Source organism: Clarias gariepinus, chromosome 13 (genome assembly GCF_024256425.1).
Source record: "Clarias gariepinus isolate MV-2021 ecotype Netherlands chromosome 13, CGAR_prim_01v2, whole genome shotgun sequence".
Lineage (NCBI taxonomy): Eukaryota > Metazoa > Chordata > Actinopteri > Siluriformes > Clariidae > Clarias > Clarias gariepinus.
In genome coordinates, this window is record NC_071112.1 from 21,927,300 (window position 1) to 21,945,332 (window position 18,033).

The 18,033-nt window shown below is 39.8% G+C and overlaps 2 protein-coding genes across 10 annotated transcripts in view; one reads left to right on the forward strand and one right to left on the reverse strand.

Annotated features, from left to right (window-relative positions):
- Positions 1–256: 256 nt before the first annotated feature.
- Positions 257–6,164, forward strand: degs2 (delta(4)-desaturase, sphingolipid 2). Its single transcript, XM_053510116.1, has 3 exons — positions 257–507; positions 3,658–4,400; positions 5,597–6,164. The coding sequence occupies exons 1-3, from the start codon at positions 426–428 to the stop codon at positions 5,738–5,740; spliced, it is 969 nt and encodes a 322-aa protein (XP_053366091.1). The 5' UTR covers positions 257–425; the 3' UTR covers positions 5,741–6,164.
- Positions 6,165–8,648: 2,484 nt separating this feature from the next.
- The window catches only part of evla (Enah/Vasp-like a), a 42,776-nt gene continuing 33,391 nt past the window's right edge, over positions 8,649–18,033 (reverse strand). For 6 of the 9 annotated variants that reach the window (XM_053510447.1, XM_053510448.1, XM_053510446.1 and 3 more), the window contains 10 exons: positions 17,670–17,731; positions 16,500–17,213; positions 13,812–14,029; positions 11,352–11,470; positions 11,218–11,254; positions 11,078–11,114; positions 10,328–10,388; positions 9,829–9,889; positions 9,651–9,708; positions 8,649–9,556 (listed from right to left, as the gene is read on the reverse strand). In XM_053510447.1, the coding sequence (XP_053366422.1) occupies positions 9,519–9,556; positions 9,651–9,708; positions 9,829–9,889; positions 10,328–10,388; positions 11,078–11,114; positions 11,218–11,254; positions 11,352–11,470; positions 13,812–14,029; positions 16,500–17,213; positions 17,670–17,731 (1,405 nt within the window). In that variant the 3' untranslated portion in view covers positions 8,649–9,518. The remainder of the gene's footprint in view (positions 9,557–9,650; positions 9,709–9,828; positions 9,890–10,327; positions 10,389–11,077; positions 11,115–11,217; positions 11,255–11,351; positions 11,471–13,811; positions 14,030–16,499; positions 17,214–17,669; positions 17,732–18,033) is intronic. The other 3 variants (XM_053510445.1, XM_053510452.1, XM_053510451.1) reach the window with 3 other exon arrangements.

Below are 18,033 nucleotides of genomic sequence, written 5' to 3' on the forward strand. Positions count from 1 at the left end.
TTCTCCTGTAAAAATTTCAGGCGCCTTTCGCTTGACTTCACACGAATGTATTATGGCGCCATCGAGTGGTTGTAATCAGAAATGCTTTCGCAGTCAGTCTGAAAGTACGGATAAAATAAACGCGATCTTTGGGGTGACGCAGGCTTGTCATGACGAAATACAGGACGGGATGTCTTTTACCCCTGAAGCTTTTGTTTATCGTCATTTCAGCAGGTCGTGTGGAGTGTTTAAACGCCCTGAACAACTTTTATCGGCCGTGTGTGTGTGTGTGTGTGTGTGTGTGTAACAAAGCAAAGAGCATTATTATTTAGCTTGTGAAGTCACTTTGGCACACCTTTCCAGCCTTATCAGCGAGGGCGTGTCCCTAACGAGCGCACTCTGACAGGAACCACCTGAGCTCAGTGCGCCACTACGGGAGGAGGAAGATGGGGAAAGCAGGTGAACGTGGGGACTTTGAATGGGTTTACGACGAGCAGCCGCACACATGGAGGAGAAAGGAAATTTTAGGTAGGTCCACTTTAAAAAAGAAAGAAAGAAAGAAATATTACTGTTTCTGACTTCTTAACATTTCTGTTCTTTATTCTCAAATTAATAAATAAATAAACAAATAAATAGGGAATTAGAGGCTAGAGCAGGTGTTATTTGCGGTTTAATATCAGATCATGTGGACCGGCTGGTCATTTGCTCTCGATGAATACGGACCTGCGGCCGCAACCGCAAAGCCACTAGACACACAGTTACTTCCGCTCACACAGGTGCTCAAACTTTACCGCATAGATCCTGAATTCCGTGTTTAGGAAACTACACAGAAAACAAACAGTGTTGTCTACAGTACATACTCACTCGATGAACTTCCTTGTAGCCGAAGGGGTGGATCAGTGTGTTGGATTTAGTTTGTTCTTTTCCGAAATGGCTGCACCTTGTTTTTGTGTCACATTCTGTTTACTACATAATTCCTAATCATTCTTAACCGTTCACCTGTTCTTCTATTCTGAGGATGTTAAATGCAAAATTGATCAATGGATCAATAAAGTTTTTTTTATTATTGATCCATTAAATCTAGATCAATAATAAAAGGGAAATAAAATCACCTGAGATTGGATTGACTTTTGTAGCCAAGGACTGTAGTCCTGGATTTGCAAAGCACAAGATTCACATTTGCTCACTCAGTCATTCTGCTCCCCTTAGATAAATATCATAAACGGTTAAACAGTAACATTCACTATTCTGGCTTTTTTTTTTTGTCTTTTATTTCCAGTTCACCTGCCCTCCAGTCTAATCCCCTCTTTACCCTGTCTCTGTTAAACAGAGAGATGCAGTGTGTATGACCGGGCTGATTTATTTTCTGTAAACCGACTCCAGACAAATTACACTTTGACAAGTGGAACAATCACCAAGTTGCCCAGGTGTGTCTGGTGGTTGTTAGGCTTTGCTTGGAAACAGAATACATTCAAATACTGTGGTGGTCGACAAAAACACATACACACACCTTTTTGGTGTTAATGTTTGAAGGTCAATCCTTCGAGATTTGTAAAATGCCACGAGTTGCCAGTTTATTAGTTATCAGTCTGTGGATATATAAATATGTATATAATGACTTGCCAGTTTATCATGTGTGTAATATATCTAGATAAAGTCCGCTCTGGCTGATATTTGTAATTATAAAAATATATAATGTGCATTCTAAGTGTTATGCAGGATTGGATATCTTTTGTGTATGCTGAAACAAACATATTTTTTTGTTTACACTCACAGTGGGTTCCCTTTTTTTTGGGCTTCATTAAACCTCTGTTGTGACCCGACACCTGAGGCTGTTCAAATATTTATACCTTTGTATTTTATCATCCCTTTGCACACTGAATGAGATCCAAGGAGTCAAAATGGCTAATGTTTTTCAGTGGTAATCAGGGTGTGGAAGGTGTGGGAGAAATGTTTCCACCACAATGCTTTTTACACTCTAGCTGAAGACTCTAGTGCTTATGCAGCTGATTCATGGTGCCTGAAGGTCATTAAGAGTCTGCACTATGCTAAGGGCCATTTTAAGGGGAAATGATTTCCCACCAAATAATTGTTTAAAGTCATGCAGTTTTATCATCAAGCAATATGGGATTTTTTTTTTCTTTACTGATCATAGGAGTACTCATGAGGTACTTTAGTCATTCAGGAATTATAATAAAAACAGTGCTGACTTATCATGTGACTAAAATATAGCCCTGTTAATTTTTCACATGCTCAGTAAAAGCGCATCAGGATGTAATTCATGGCACAGATTGAATCATTATATAAATATATAAAAACAATGATTTCCTGAACTCTTATTATTTTATTTATTTATTTTACTTGTTTTTCTCTGTATTGTATATAAAAAGGATGTTATAGAGTGACCAATCAGTGTATACAGGACATGTGCAGTCCATGTCCCCTAAATTGATATAAGGAGTTGCTATGTTAGATTATGCAGTATTGTGAATTCGAAACCTATATTTCTGGCCACATCTGAACACAAATCGTATGAGAATCACAGCAGTTATAAATTGATCAAGGTGAATCAAAATACCTGGAAACACATTTTCTGTTCTTTGAAAATGTCAGTGTGAGGTAACCAAAGTATTTACAGTATAGGGCACTAACAATTACAGTGACATCTTATAAATTCTATCTGCCAACAAGTATCATATTTATGCCTTAATGATTTAGATGAGTTAAATGATTCCAACTATTGTGCAAAGTAATGCTTTGTCTAAACTGGATCAAGTTGTGGACTGTGAACTGTTGCCAAAACTAAATTTTAATGTATCAGCGTTTTTCTTGCGATTAAAAACAAAAGAACCCAGATATCCAGTGTTTAGATAACGAACCACTTTCGTTCTTGCAGGAAATGTACAATATAACTTTTACATACTTTTAACAAAGTAGTTCATTCAAATAATGATAGTTTGGCTAAAAGTGACATAAAGCTCGCCAAGGGATTTGGAATTTATTCAAATAGGATAACTCTATCTCAGACTGTACTGCTTTTTGTTGTTTGTTTTGTCTGTCTTTAAGCTGTCGGGGGATACATTAGTATTTTTGGAAATAATTTTATTTTAAAAAAGATGGTTATCCTTTCAGAATGGAAATGTGAAATGAAAATTGAGTGCGCTCAGTTGAATTGTAAGCACATTCATGGTACAGAAAGTAAACTGAAATCTTGAGTTTGCATACAGACAGCATGCAAATGGTGAGTGTTAGTGCAAGTGGTGTTAGGATACAGTACGTGTAAGGCTTGGTTTTCTAGAAGCAGAATTGTGTGTTTTAGGTCCTAGACCAGAATAATCGAGTGTGTTTGTAACATCTACAACTAGTGCCAACAACAGCACAATTTGGGACAAGTGAGGTTATTTAAAAATTATTGCTCTTGTGCCTTTAAAAAAAAAAAAAGTAGGTACAAGTGTGTTTATTTAAAAAGGCACAGGGGCAACAAGTGTGCTAATTAAAATAAATGCACAACACCAGGAGGCCTTCCTGTCCCACAGGGAAAGCATTAATTACTGCATGACTTCCAGCATACCTTGTAGCATTTCCATGTAGCTTCCAGGTTACCCACACCTGCTAAAAATATGAAAGCAGGATAAAAGTAAATGATTTTGACTTTCTGTTCTTTTTTTCTTTTTCTAGCGAAGTATCCACAAATCAAGACTTTGATGGGTCCTGACCCTCAGCTGAAGTGGGTTGTGTCTGGGATGGTATTCACTCAACTAGTAGCATGTTACCTGATTCATGACTTGTCATGGAAGTGGGTGTTTTTTTGGGCATATGCCTTTGGTGGCTGTATAAACCACTCCTTGACCCTGGCCATCCATGACATCTCGCATAACATCGCATTCGGGAACAAGCAAGTGCGCTGGAACCGCTGGTTCGCCATGTTCGCCAATCTGCCCATCGGCCTTCCTTACTCAGTCTCCTTCAAGAAATACCATATCGACCACCACCGCTACCTTGGAGGAGATGGCCTGGACGTGGACATCCCTACCGACCTTGAAGGCTGGTTCTTCTGCACACCTGCAAGGAAGGTGCTCTGGCTTTTTCTCCAGCCCTTATTCTATGCCTTGCGGCCTCTGGTGGTAAACCCAAAACCTGTGACCAGAATGGAGATGATGAATGCATCCATACAGTTTGCAATAGACATTATTATTTACTATATCTGGGGACTCAAACCAATCGTGTACCTTATCTCAGGGTCCATATTGTGCATGGGCCTGCATCCCATCTCTGGACACTTCATTGCTGAACATTACATGTTCCTCAAGGGTCATGAGACCTACTCATACTATGGGCCCCTGAACTTGATCACTTTCAATGTGGGATATCATATGGAGCATCATGACTTCCCCAGCATCCCTGGTAGTAAGTTACCTGAGGTGAGTGTCCGTTTATATGCGCTGTTGCTGACACTGAGTGCCTGGTTGACATTTCTCTGTGTGTGTTTGTGCATGCACGCATGTGAGTGCAAGTGGGCGTGTGTGTGTGCATGTGTGTTTGTATGTAAATTAAATGGGCACAATGCACTTGTGGCTTGACTTTAAACATGAACAGAAACATGTAAAGATGGTATTTTAAAACCAGACTGAACATTTTAGGTCTTAACTGCAATTAAATTGAATGCTTCCCCTAGAAGTCTTATCTGACACACACGTACATTTATCAGCCACTTCATTACGTACATCTTGCTAGTACTGGGTTTGAACTCCTTAAGGCATCTTATTCTGATGGACAACAATATACAGTGCAACATTTAAACAATGCTCAATTGATACTAAGGGGCCCAAGGTGTGCCAAGTAAATCCCCCACACTATTACACCATCAGCAGCAGGCTAAACTGGTAATACAGGACACGATGGATCTGGGCTTTCATCATGTTGTTAACCTACCATCCAAATGTTGCAGCAGAAATCGAGACTTATCAGTCCCAGCAACATTTATCCAATCTTCTATTGTCCAATTTTTCCTCAGTTTCCCGTTCTTAGCTGACAAGAGTGGCACCCGGTATGGTCTTCTCCTTCCTTAGCTGTTTCAAGGCTTAACATATTGTCTGTTTAGGGATGCTCTACAGCACACCTCTGTTTGAGTTACTGTTGCCGTTGTATCAGCTGAAAGCATTCAGGCTATTCTGCTCTGACCTCTGGCATCAACAAAGCATTTTCACTCACTGTATTTTTTATTTAGTAATTTTTTTCCAGACCATTCTCTGAACTGCGTGAAATGGTGAAAATCCCAGTAGTTAGTTGGTTTTGGAAATGCTCACACCAACCTGCCTGGCACCAACCGCCATGCGACTTTCAAAGTCACTTAAACCTCCTATTTTCCCCATTCTGATACCTTCCAGATCATCTTAATCATATGTACTGTACATGCCTAAATGCATGGAGTTGCTGCCATTTGATTGGCTGATTAAATAGTTGTGTCAACATGCAGCTGAACCGGTGTGCAAAAAACCTGTGTAGACATGCATGGTGTGAATGATTTTACAGTGTGTGTATGTATGTACAGTATATATAAAATTGAACATTCTTATTCTCCTACTACTACTAAAATCTTTTCTCTTTTCAATACCAGGTGAAGAAAATAGCAGCGGAGTATTATGATTCACTGCCGCAGCACACCTCTTGGATACGAGTGCTCTGGGACTTTGTGTTCAATGACAGCATTGGTCCCTATGCAAGAATCAAAAGAGAATACAAACTGGCCAAACAGGAATAAGTTGTACTGTGGGTGCATTATTCCTCCTGAGCCACTATTTAAAGAGAAAAGAAGAAAAGCTGGACGGGCCTGCTGAACCGAAACGTGTGTTTAAAACTTTTTTCACTTACACCTCCAGCGGGAAAACAAGTTTAGAGTACATATGAACTGGATGGAAAGCCAAGTGTTGGATAGAAGAAATAGATGCTGACATGAAATGTGTTTGTGCTAATGAACCACTAAAATGTCTTTTTCATCAGAAAAAGTTCGAACAGTCCTTGAGACATGCTGTATGTATTAGACCAGGCAGTCAATGAAAAGGTGTTGTAATCTGTGATTAATCACTAATTTAAATAATAGGCTGATGAGTCATGAACTGTAAATCAACCTGCATACTTTACAGTACGATAATTGCTAAATTAAAACAAGCATTTATTAAGTTGAAGCATAAATGTATAATGTGTTTTTCTTCACGTATGTAATATATATATATATATATGTAAGCTGGGACCGGAGCTGGGTAATGTTAACTATTGTAATGTAAATATAGTTAGTTAAAACTCAGGACAATATGTTAGGACAAGAGGCATTGATGAAAGCAGCATGGATGAAAGCAACTACCTGCCAAAACCTACATTCAGGAAGGAAATAAATCTGATAATATAATATAATATGAGTTATGGAGGACCCTCTACTCTATACATTTTTTTAGCTCCCAGTACAGACAGTGTACCTTGCCAATTAACAGCCTTTACTCTATAGAAGTGTGTGTTTGGTAGAGCAAGAAAAACACTTAAATGCAGGGCATGGCATCCTCCAAGACCAGAGTTGGGACTGCTGTGTTGGGTTATCTTAAATAACACCTTGCTTCATTTGTAACTGCTTTCAAGTTGTTCTGAATTGCCTCTAATCCGTCTGTTGTTTTGTTTATGGCTAACAAGAGCTAGAAAGCTAACTGGCGTTTAACACAAGGTGGAATCGCAAATCTTTCTCTCTCTAACCCCTAATCAAGTGCACTACTTGGTGTGCGGAACAAGGAATTGTACATTCTAGTGCACTAGCTTTCTATTTACCTTCATTTTGGATTCAACCCATAAACCCCTGGCTGCACTGTCATGCCTATAACCAGATTACGGCCCTGCTGGTATTCAACACAACAGCACTTTCCTTCCTAGTGTAACTGTGGTTGGATTTCGGTTGGAATCCCGAAACTTGCATTACAGGTAACTGTAGGGCTCGGTCTTCCCCATCCTCTCGGCCCCTAAAGTCGATTTTCCAGTCCAGCCTTTCTTTAAAAGAAAAAGAAATTACCATTTCCTTTTCTCATCTTGTCTTGTCCTGTGTCTCGAACTCTACGTCTGCTTATTATATCCGGCACTTCCACTCACTCTACCTTCTCTATGTCCCCTCTTACCTCGTATTCTCTGAACAGAACGCATCTTTTTTTTTTTTTTGCTTAAAATGTACAGTAGATAATGGGGTTCAGTTAATGCCAGGTTCACGTAAAGGACACTACCATGGGTATAGTGAAGTTTGAGGTTATGACATTATTTTACCTTAACAAATGTCTTGATCATTTTGGTAGTCTGATTTTTATTTCTTACTTGATTTGCATTTTATGCCATCTTGTAAACACAGAAACGTGGCTCACTTGAAGCTTAATTATAAATAAAGCTTACATTTGTCCTTTTAGGTAAAAAAAAAAAAAAAAAACTATCTGCAAACAGGGAAATGGCCCTTTCTACAAAGCACATTTAAAACTGCTTCTAAGGCATTTCATTTGCAACAAACCCATACAAAAGCAATCTAACTCTATATTTCAATTAACATCAGCTATTATAGCTGAACTGCCTCCCACCCTACACACTGTATAAATGCAGATCATTTACTGCTTTTTGTTTCACCCAAATGAGGATGGGTTCCCTGTTGAGTCTGGTTCCTCTCAAGGTTTCTTCCTCTTACCATCTCAGGGAGTTTTTCCTTGCCACTGTCGCCCTCGGCTTGCTCACCAGGGACAAACTGACCATTTTGTTTCATACAAATTCACATTTCATACAAACCTAAATAATTCTTTTGACTATGTAAAGCTGCTTTGCGGCAATGAAAATTGCTAAAAGCGCTATACAAATAAAATTGAATTGAATTGAATTGAATTAAGTGACATGGCCCATTACTACAATAACTATATAAATTAGGATGTGTTTTGTAAATTTTGGTGTGCATAATGCATAGCATATATAAATGGAGGGTTGGAGTTTGTTTCCATGCAGACGACTGGTTCACTTTTACCCTTACAGTATACTGTCTCTAGGCAATTATGACTTTAGCAGCTCTTCTTACAGAAGCGTACTTGCTCTACTTTACAATACTGGTCTTTGTTTTTAATAATTTAACTACAGGTTGTTTTAAATGTTATTCGAATTTTAAAAAACAGTTGGTTGAGACGGCACCCTGGCTCCCTGCCTCGAGTTTGTGTTCTCTCCGGGCTCGGTGGGTTTTCTTCCCACAATCCAAAGACATGCAGATCAGGTTAGTTGGTGTTCCAAAAATACCCGTTGTGTCCTGAGATCGATTATGCCCAAAGTTGCCTGGGATAGGCTCCGGGACTCCCATGACCCTGTACAGGATAAGCGGTGTAGAATGAATGAACGGTTTATTTAAATAGAATTTGTTTATTTTATGATCAGATTTGACCATATGCAACTTTTGATAAATATCAACCAATCTGAAGAGTTTAAATTCTACCACTACTACTACTACTAATAATAATAATAACAATAATAATAATTTATGACAATTCATGACAAATATTCCTCAAGTTCTTTATACAGTTTAAATTTTCAATTTTCATAGACATATTGTTTAAGAAAAACATGTATCCTGCTTACCGTGTTTTGTGAGACGTTTCAAAAGATGACAAATTCACAAGTTATAGATTCAGTGTTTTATTCAAAGGTCATTTTAATGTTAACTTTTAAGAGGATTAACCTGATAGGCTAGGCTAATCATTTTAATAATTTAGGACCCAATATTATGAACCAATTCTCGTTCAAACCAAATGAGTAAAGTCCACAAACCGCCGTTTCACAGGGCTATAGCTACAGATACATCTCTCATAAGACCATCATCAATAACTTCACACTACCAGTTCGAATTCAGGCTAAAAAAAAAAAAGAATAATCCAGTGAACATCTGTATCGGCAGGAAAAAGGGGTGAAAACTAATGCAGGATGGTGACAGACCAGCGCAAAAGTGTGCTGAATGTGCTTATCGAAAACCAAAGGTATGAAGGTAAAATATAAAACGCTGACACAAAAAGTGAACATTTCATTTTGTGTTTCTATTTCTCTGGCTGATACCACTGATAATAAAGTTACTTTTACAATAACAGTAATGGAACAATAAAACAGTATAAAACACAAATATCTTCATCAAGGTCCACCTAGTCAAATTTCTCTTTTAAGACTTGAACGACTGGGAGCAGCAAACTGCACAGTGGGCTTAGTCTTTTAATGTTTATACAGGAGGAAATAGAAAATTCAGTGTGAAGGTCCATCCATCCATCCATCCATCCATCCACTCGCACATGCACACAAGCACTCGCTCTCACTCGTTCCATTTCTCCTTTTCACTTGCTCCTTTCTTTAATGCTCCTTGTTGATGCAACATTCCTGCAACACCAACTTTTCTTCATGCCGTTGCAGCTATGTTGCAAGACCGTTCCTCCCTCCAAATCGCCAAAGGATCCTTTCCATACTTTCTCAAGAGCCTTCTGGTGGTATCATCATGCTTCTAAACACTATGTAGCGCCCATCCTAGTAAGTTCTCTTCTAATGGCTGAAGAAAAAAGGGAAATACACACACAATGCTAGTGGTGTTGCAAAATATGGTGCAGGATATATGCAAAGTTAGAAAATATTTGTACTCTCACCGTCTATTATCTCATCTTTGACTTTATGCAGTTCACGCACAACCTCCTCCAAGATTTCCTTTTTGAATTAAAAAAAAATAAAGGAAAAAAGTCTCATTTCAGATGTTGTCAGTGTTCAGCTGATGAGCAGCCTCTTGTGGCAAGTGTTGTAAATTGTGTCCTCTGTCTGGTTAGATACCTGTTTCATTCGGTCAAAGTCTCCTGATTCGCCATCAGCGGTGCTGCCGACAGCTCTCAACCTGCATAGTAAACGAAACATTTATAATAAAACTGTTGGAAATGTTCAAAGTAAAGCTCATACATGAATGCTCTATCAGGTTGCCAATACTAATGCTTCTGCATCAACAGACAGCTTTTTTAAAAATGTATCATTACCAGAGCACCTGAGATAAGGTTCTCAGTCTGTTTAGACATAACCGCTTCCAGGATCCTGTTAAATATGTTTCATCTTAGGAAGATGTGTTCTGGTGAGACCCACAATAGTTACCAAGGCATTTACCTCAGCTATTATGTGGCTTGCCATATCATGTGCCCATTGACCCGTATAAACCTGAGGCTAATGCAATGAACAAAAACTCAATCAGATGTTTCGTTGTCGTTTGAACTGGGAGGATTGGTATCCTTCTGCTGAGTAAGGAAAAAAGAACGTGATCGAATCAAATTCATATGATACTGACCTCGATCCAGCAGAGGATTTGTCTGAAGAGTTCGCTCGCTCCCATGGCTTTTTCACAGCATCTGGAAATCAAAATTCAGACAGTTTTGAACACCTGACAGATGTTCACGTAAAAAGGATTTGCACTGATATTAAAATAATGCACAACTTTGGTTTAGGATATTTCCCCCCCTTTTTTCATCAGTAAACCTCAATCAATAACTAATTTCAGTTGCTTAAAATGTGGTCTTTCCACATGGTATCCATTGTCTAGGAGCATTATATGAGCATCTAGTCATGCACAAATTATTCTTGGTTTACTTAAAGATACTCTACATAATATGAGTAGAATTAAATAGTAGGAGTTATGTTAAACAGGTTGAAGACTATGTGATTTTACACCTGTGTAAAGGTTAAAAAGACTTGCACAACAAGCCAGTTTAGCTTTATCAGATCTGTCCAGAAATGTCATCAAGTAACATCATGCAGATACACGTCAAGAGCTTCAGTTAACGTTCTGTGTAAAATTCCCAAGAGAACAGCAGTTTCCGAAATACTCAAGCTAACTCATCTGGGACGAACATCCGTGCCACGATCAGTGTCGCAGAGATCACACGTTCCTTTAGGCTGATGTTTGGTGTGACCTGTGCTCTTGATGTGTATCTGCGTGGGTTTATTGTAGCATTGTGCTACTGACCCATGATTGGCCCATTAGATAACTGCATGAATGCATGCAATGTAAGCGAGTGTATGTTCTCAGTTTTCTGCTGACCTGAGCCACGTGAGGCTGGGGAGCCGTTGGCCTCTTCCTGCAAGAAACAAACACATTTCATAAAAAATAAATAAATACGGAAGTTTTACAAAGAGTAAGAATTTTTTTTATATAAATGGCATAAAAAAGGATGCACAAACATTTTGACTGTCTTCAGGTTTTTCAGAAGCTTTCCTCCTGAAGGGAAACGACATGAACTTATGGTTAAATCAAATCAGCATCTAAATCAGCTGTAAATCAGTTAATCAAAGCTAAGGCACTGACTCAGACTGACCTTCGTGCCAGGAGGGCATTCATTTCTTGCATGAGGCCCTCTCCACCTCCTCCGCTGCCTCCACTGGAGCGGCTGGCGTCATTCTTGGCACTGCCCAGCCCTGCTGAGCCCTCCTCAGGCTGCCAGGTTTAAACAGAAGACATCAGCAGTGTCCAGCGCAGATAAGTATTACATTGAACAACAGAGTATTAACACCAGTTTACTGGTTTACAACTTAGTGTATTATCCATAATTCAAGTTTTCCACTCAAAGGATTTGAAAATACTTTTGCTCCAATAAAAAAATTGTCTAATTAGAAATATGTGGTCATATTCAAATACACAGTGTATCATTGGTATTAATGGGCCCAAAGTGTTTCAAGAAAATATTCCTCACACCATTAGACCACCTCCACCAGGCATGGCGGTTGACACAGGGCAAACTGGAGTGATTCTGTTGATGTGATTTCTGACCCTGTGTTTTCAGTGTTTTCAGTCTGTGCAGTATTTTTTGCCCATTTGAGCCTCAGCTTTCTGTTATTGGCTGACAGAAGTGAGACACGCCATGATGGCTCTGCTGTTGTAGCCTATCCACTTTTGGTGAAATCGGGTGTTCTACTCCCTCAGTGTTAACTGAGGGATTCGTCTTGATCTGATTCATAGTAAAAAAAAAAAGTTTAACGATGTGAGAATGACCCTTTTCCCGGAGTCAACACAGAAACAATTTAGCATTCTGTCATTCATAGGCAATACTATTCCCACACTATTCCCACCCTTACCCCCCCACCCTCCAATACCAGGGTACTACATGTAATCCTGATCTCTTGCATATTTATCCAATTGAGAGAAGGTAACACCCCATGATGTGCCATACATTTACGTATGAATGGCCTTACTGTGTGACGATGATTGTCTACTGACATTTAAAAGAAGATACCTACACCTATTCACCTATTCAGTTTTATTTATGATGCTTTTAACGACTGTCATTGTTGAAAAGCAGCTTTACAGAATCAAACAAATATTTTGAAAATTAGATTAAAACTTTTGATGAAATATGTATCAATTAAACTGATTAGATCGTCCCTGATGAGCAAGCCAGAAAGGAAAAACTCCCTAAATAGCAATAGGAAGAAACCTTGAGAGGAAGCAGACTCAACTCAACAGGGAATCCATCCTCATTTGGGTGTTAACAGATAGCATGGATTGATTTGCAGTTAAGAGGCTGGAATTTCAGTATAACAGGAAAGTTGTTTATACTGAACAAAGCTGCTGTCTGGTATCTGTATCATTTTATACTGTACACTGCACTGCTGTGACAGGATTGGCTGTTTATCTATTTGCATGGAGGAGTTGGTGCACTGGTGATCCTAATAAAGTTCTCTGTCAGTGTGTATGTGCTAAAGTCATACTGTTACTTAATACTCATACTTTTTTATTACAGAGGTCAACCTGTAATAAAAAACCTTGTCAACCTGCACAAATCATGGTCATGCGTACAGTATATTAGATGCAGTTAAAGGGGACATTTAGGAAGAACATGTAAAATGTGGGAAGAAAAAAAATGCATGCTTGTTCACTTGGAAACTCACTCATTGTCTATACCGCTTTATCCTGTATTGCCTATCCCAGGAAACTTAGGGCACGAGACGGGGTACACCCTGGACAGGGTGCCAATCCATCGCAGGGCACACACATATACACACTACATGCAATTTAGGGAACGCCAATTAGCCTTATCTGCAGGTCTTTGGACTGGGGAAGAAACCGGTGTACCCAGAGGAAACCCACCAAGAACGGGGAGAACATGCAAACAGAGAAAAAAATCAGACCTGGCCGGGACTCAAACCCAGACCCTGGAGGTGCAAAGGCGACAGTGCTAACCACTACACCACTATGCCACCCTCAGTTGAAAACTGAATGCATCATTTTTAATGTTTTAATATAAAAGCATAAATAACATCTGGTCTTTTTCCAGTTGTCAGATGTACAATAAGGTACTTCTGTGGCCACTTCAGTCTCAAGTTCTTTTTTTGCATAGCAGGAAAGGGACTTATTGTGAGTTTCTGCAGTTGTCCCATCCACCAAAAATTCAGTATGTTGTGCATTCTGAGATACTTTTTCGCTCAGCATTGTTGGGAACAGTGGTGGTTTAAGTTTTCATCCCCCTTCTGGTCAGCTTGAATTACCTGTCTAGCCATTTTCCTCTGAACTTTCAAATAAACAATACTGTATGTTCTACCCATAGACTGGCACTTATTGGGTTTCTTATTCATCATACTGTATTTCTTTATTTTTTGTACTTTTGGGATCTTTTCAACACCCTGTCTGGAAATGCTGCCACACAAATGGCTGATGACTATGAATGTACAGGCTTACATGTGGTCCCATTAAATAGGCTGATAATTGAATTATTACTAGGCAAACCACATTTATAAATGCACTCTTATGTAGCTGTACCTAGTAAACACTGGCCACTTACTCGTTGCACTTTGCGCAATTTGGCTCCAGCCAAAGCTGCAGCCAAGCCTGATGGCGCTGGGAGAGGAGGAGGATTAGGAGGAGGTGCAGCAGCTGGGGGAGGAGGTCCAGGAGGTGGTGGAGGAGCTGGAGGACCCACCATAGGAGCAGGAGCAGGGGGTTGCACGGGGGGAGTGGAGGACAGCATGGAGGGATGTCCCGGAGGGATGGGAGGACCTGCTGAAGAATAAAAGACAGATAAATGAACAGGAATATAAATGCCTCAATTAGGTACATTTGATAACGGTATATTTTGTGCTTTAGGGATAAATGAGCCACTTTCAGTTGAAACAAAACTAAAAACATCTCATTCAACATGTTTCTTCGAAAATGTCGACTTGAGAGTAACACGCTAAAATTAGATTATTTTTAAATAAAATTGTCTCTGTGCATATGAAAAAGAAACAACCCAAACATTTCTGTCAGATAATGCTTATATACAAGGGACGGAACACAGTTGAGAGAACTAGAGACTACCCTTTATTTTATTATGTAATCCCCTGCAACATGCACTTATCTTAGTGTTTCCCTAATGCTGATATACCCTCAAGGTATAAAGATTTTCCACTACATTGTCATCATCAAAAAAATTTTCATGGCAGAAACATGTGGAAATGGCGAGGATAGGAATGTATGGGAGATGTGGCAATAACTCCTAGCCAAAGTCACCCACATTGGTCATTCATGGATGTGTCTCATCACCGTACTGAGCTTGAAGCCTTCTGTAAATTTCAGTTGGTCCCTGTTTGACTTGAACACCCCTCGTATGTGTGTGCGCATGTATTTACACATACTGTACTGTGCAAAAGTCTTAAACCACTCTCATTTCGTTATATTTTGCTTCCTAAGGAATAGTTGTCCCAAGTCTTTGGCTTTCATTTTCAGTCCAATCCCTGCACCTGAGCAGTTTCGTTTATTAAGCCACACAGTGACCTATGAATCATTCAAGCATAAAAAACATCTAACGTAAGGCATAAACCAGTGAGAAACAGGTGCAGATGATGACAGATGAATAGGCAAGTGATTAGTATACTTGTGATGCTGAATGCTGAGTGGGCATTCACTTTAGGCACCTTGTAGACTGTCACAGAGTGGACGTCCCAGAACATTCGCCCCACGGTCAGACCGTGCAATGCTCAGAGAAACACAAGAACCTTAATTGAATATTAAAGTCGATGACAGCACAATTAGAAGAAGACTGAACAACCACATTCTTTTAGAAGGGTTGCCAGGAGTAAGCCTTTTTTGTCTAAAAAGAACATGGAAGCATGATTGAGGTTTGCAAAACTGCATCTGAACAAACCATCAGACTTTTGGATGGAACAATGTCCCATGGAAAGATGAGACCAAAGTGGAGTTGTTTGTCCTCAAGGCCCAGTGATGATTAGGGTTTGTTTTGCAGCCACAGGACCTGGGCACCTTGCAGTCATTGAGGCGACCATGAACTCCTCTGTATACCAGACTATTCTAGAGACAAACGTGAGACCATCTGTCCAACAAATAAAGCTGGTTGAAACTGGGTCATGAAACAGGACAATGATCAGGACAACACCAGTAAATCAACATAAGTATGGCTGAAAAATAAAAGAACCAAGGTTTTGGAATGGTTTAGTTGAAGTCCAGACCTCAACCAAATCGAAATGCTGTGGCAAGACTGGGAGAGCTGTGCATAAGCGAATGTCCAAAAACCTCAATGAACTGAAGCGATGTTTTATAAAAGAATGGGACAAAATCCCTCCACACTGATGTGAAGTCATACAAGAAAAGATGACCTCAAGTTATTGCCACTAAAGGTGGATCTACAAGCTTGTGGTTTATTTTTTGTTAAATAAATAATGGCCTGGTAAAAAACGTTATGGGTTGTTTATATGAGGTTGTATTTACTTAATACTAAAAGAGGGTACTTACTTTTGCATGACTGTGGATGTGTGTACACAGTATGAAGATTAATATACTCAAAGTATATATATATATATATATATATATATATATATATATATATATATATACAGTATATACATATATAGTATATACATATGGTTGTGTGTGTGTGTGTGTGTGTGTGTGTGGTGATATTCATACTAGATAAATATTATGTTTTACATTTAGTTACACGAGGCTCCATAAGTGGCAAAAACACAATCCTGACAGAAACATTAAAGAATGCTATTGAATGAATTGCTAGTATTAATTATTATAATTTATTATTTCTTTTGTCTTGCTTTCATTATGGACATAAATAAGTCATTTTAACAACATAATGGAAAGCTCCTTTAAATTTGTCAACATAACATGTACAGTATATAGACCTGTAGTAGCTTGTGGTAATTATATAATATGTTTAAGGTTACGTAAATTAACATAAACACAAGATCTGAACTGAAAATGAACCGAGTGCTGTGACTGTGTGTATGACACATGGCTGAAGATCCAGGAGTCTGATTAACTGTGCGCAATGCGAATGTACCAGTATTTCCAGCTACACACCTTTACAGCGCCGGTACTTTTTCATCAAGAAGTATAAAAGAGGTGTGTACTGTATATCATCAGTCCTGCTTTGTACAACAGCTGTGTGCAGTGTGTGTGAGAGCCATGCTGAAGACCCCAAGCACACTCCACAGCCAGCTGGATGGTGATCTGAGTTACTTACTGCTGGGTGCCGTGGCAGCCTGAGAAACAGCAGGGGGTGTGGTCTTGAGTGACACAGAGCTACAAGAGAAAGTCGTGTTTTCACTGGGGGGCTGAGGTCTGAAAGGGGCTGCAAACTCTGGCTGGTGGGCATGGATACGCTGGCCACTGGGAGTTGAAAGGGGAATCTCCTTGCAGTGGGAAGGGTAGGAGTGCTCAGGATTACAGTACTGTGGGAGAGGAGGAGGAGGTCCAGCGGCAGACTTGGAGAAAGGGTAGTAGTGCTCTAACTGGCTGTTAGCATCGAACTGGGTAGAGGTAGCAGGATAAACAAGTTGGTTAAGAGGTATGGCCAGCTGGGGTGAGGAGCTTTTTGGGCTATAGTTGTGACCAGTGGTCCAGGTGGCGTCTTTGGGGTTGGACTGGCGGCTAGTAGGGGGGGAGAGAGGGATCTGACGCACGTTTCGAGAAGGCAGAGTGCCCCCTGGCTGCACAGGAGAGAAGGCAGAGGCCAAGGAGGTGGAGAGCTGTGAAAACTGCTGAGCCTTTTTCTGGGACGGGTCCTTCATGTGAGAGATGCTCTCTCGCTCCTGTGAGGAAGAGGAGGAGCAGGAGGAGGAAGGCGGGGAGGGTGCAAGGCGGGTGTGGGAGGGGAGTGTGTTGGCACGAAACTGCCTGTATTCTGGTGGGGAGATGTTGGACTGAGAGGCAGACACTTTAAACTGCAGGGTGGAAACTGAGACAGGAATGGAAACATGTGACAAACAGAAGGAGAGAAAAGTGACAGTGATGAAAATCAAAAAAAGGCAAACTCAAAATTTAGCTTTAAACAGAAATAATGTACAAGTATAAGCAGAATAATGAGCAAAACAAGTGGCTCATGCTGTTTAAAACATGTATTACGTCTCAGATATCAGACCCATACCTGATGATTATGTGTATGGAGTTATGAATCATTATGGTCTGAGCTGGACTGATACATGAGCAAACATGAGTAGAAAGCATGAACTGACAGTAAGAGATAAAGCATAACCTAAATATGTCTTTTAGCAATACAGGATCTGGAAATTGTCAGGCCAGGGAAGTGAATTGTGTTTCTGCGCTGTGAAGTATCTACCAAAACCTTGGCAGAAAGTGCGCCTTTTATTGTAACTTTTTTTAAGGGGCCCCTTGTGGTGTGTAGACTCTTTACCTGCCGAGCCAGATGTCCGTCGCTCCCTTTCAATCTGCATCTGATGCTGCTCCATCATCTGCCTACAGACAATTAAAGTAAGAAATATTACAGGATGAAGCAACATTCTCTCTTAAAATAGTTGACTTTAAAACATGCAACCACTCTGACCACTGATATTTGAGCTCACACAGTGTTTGTGTGTGTGTGTGTGTGTGTTGTTTTCCATGCACTATTTTCAGTAATGCTCATATATCACCAGCCTCAATAGTGTGTTAATGCAATACATTCGTTTAACCACAAGAGGGCAAAAAGTGATCTGTAGACCACTGGAAAAGGTTTATGTTTGTGAGGATGGAGAAAAGATCCTAGAGGTGATGTTTCA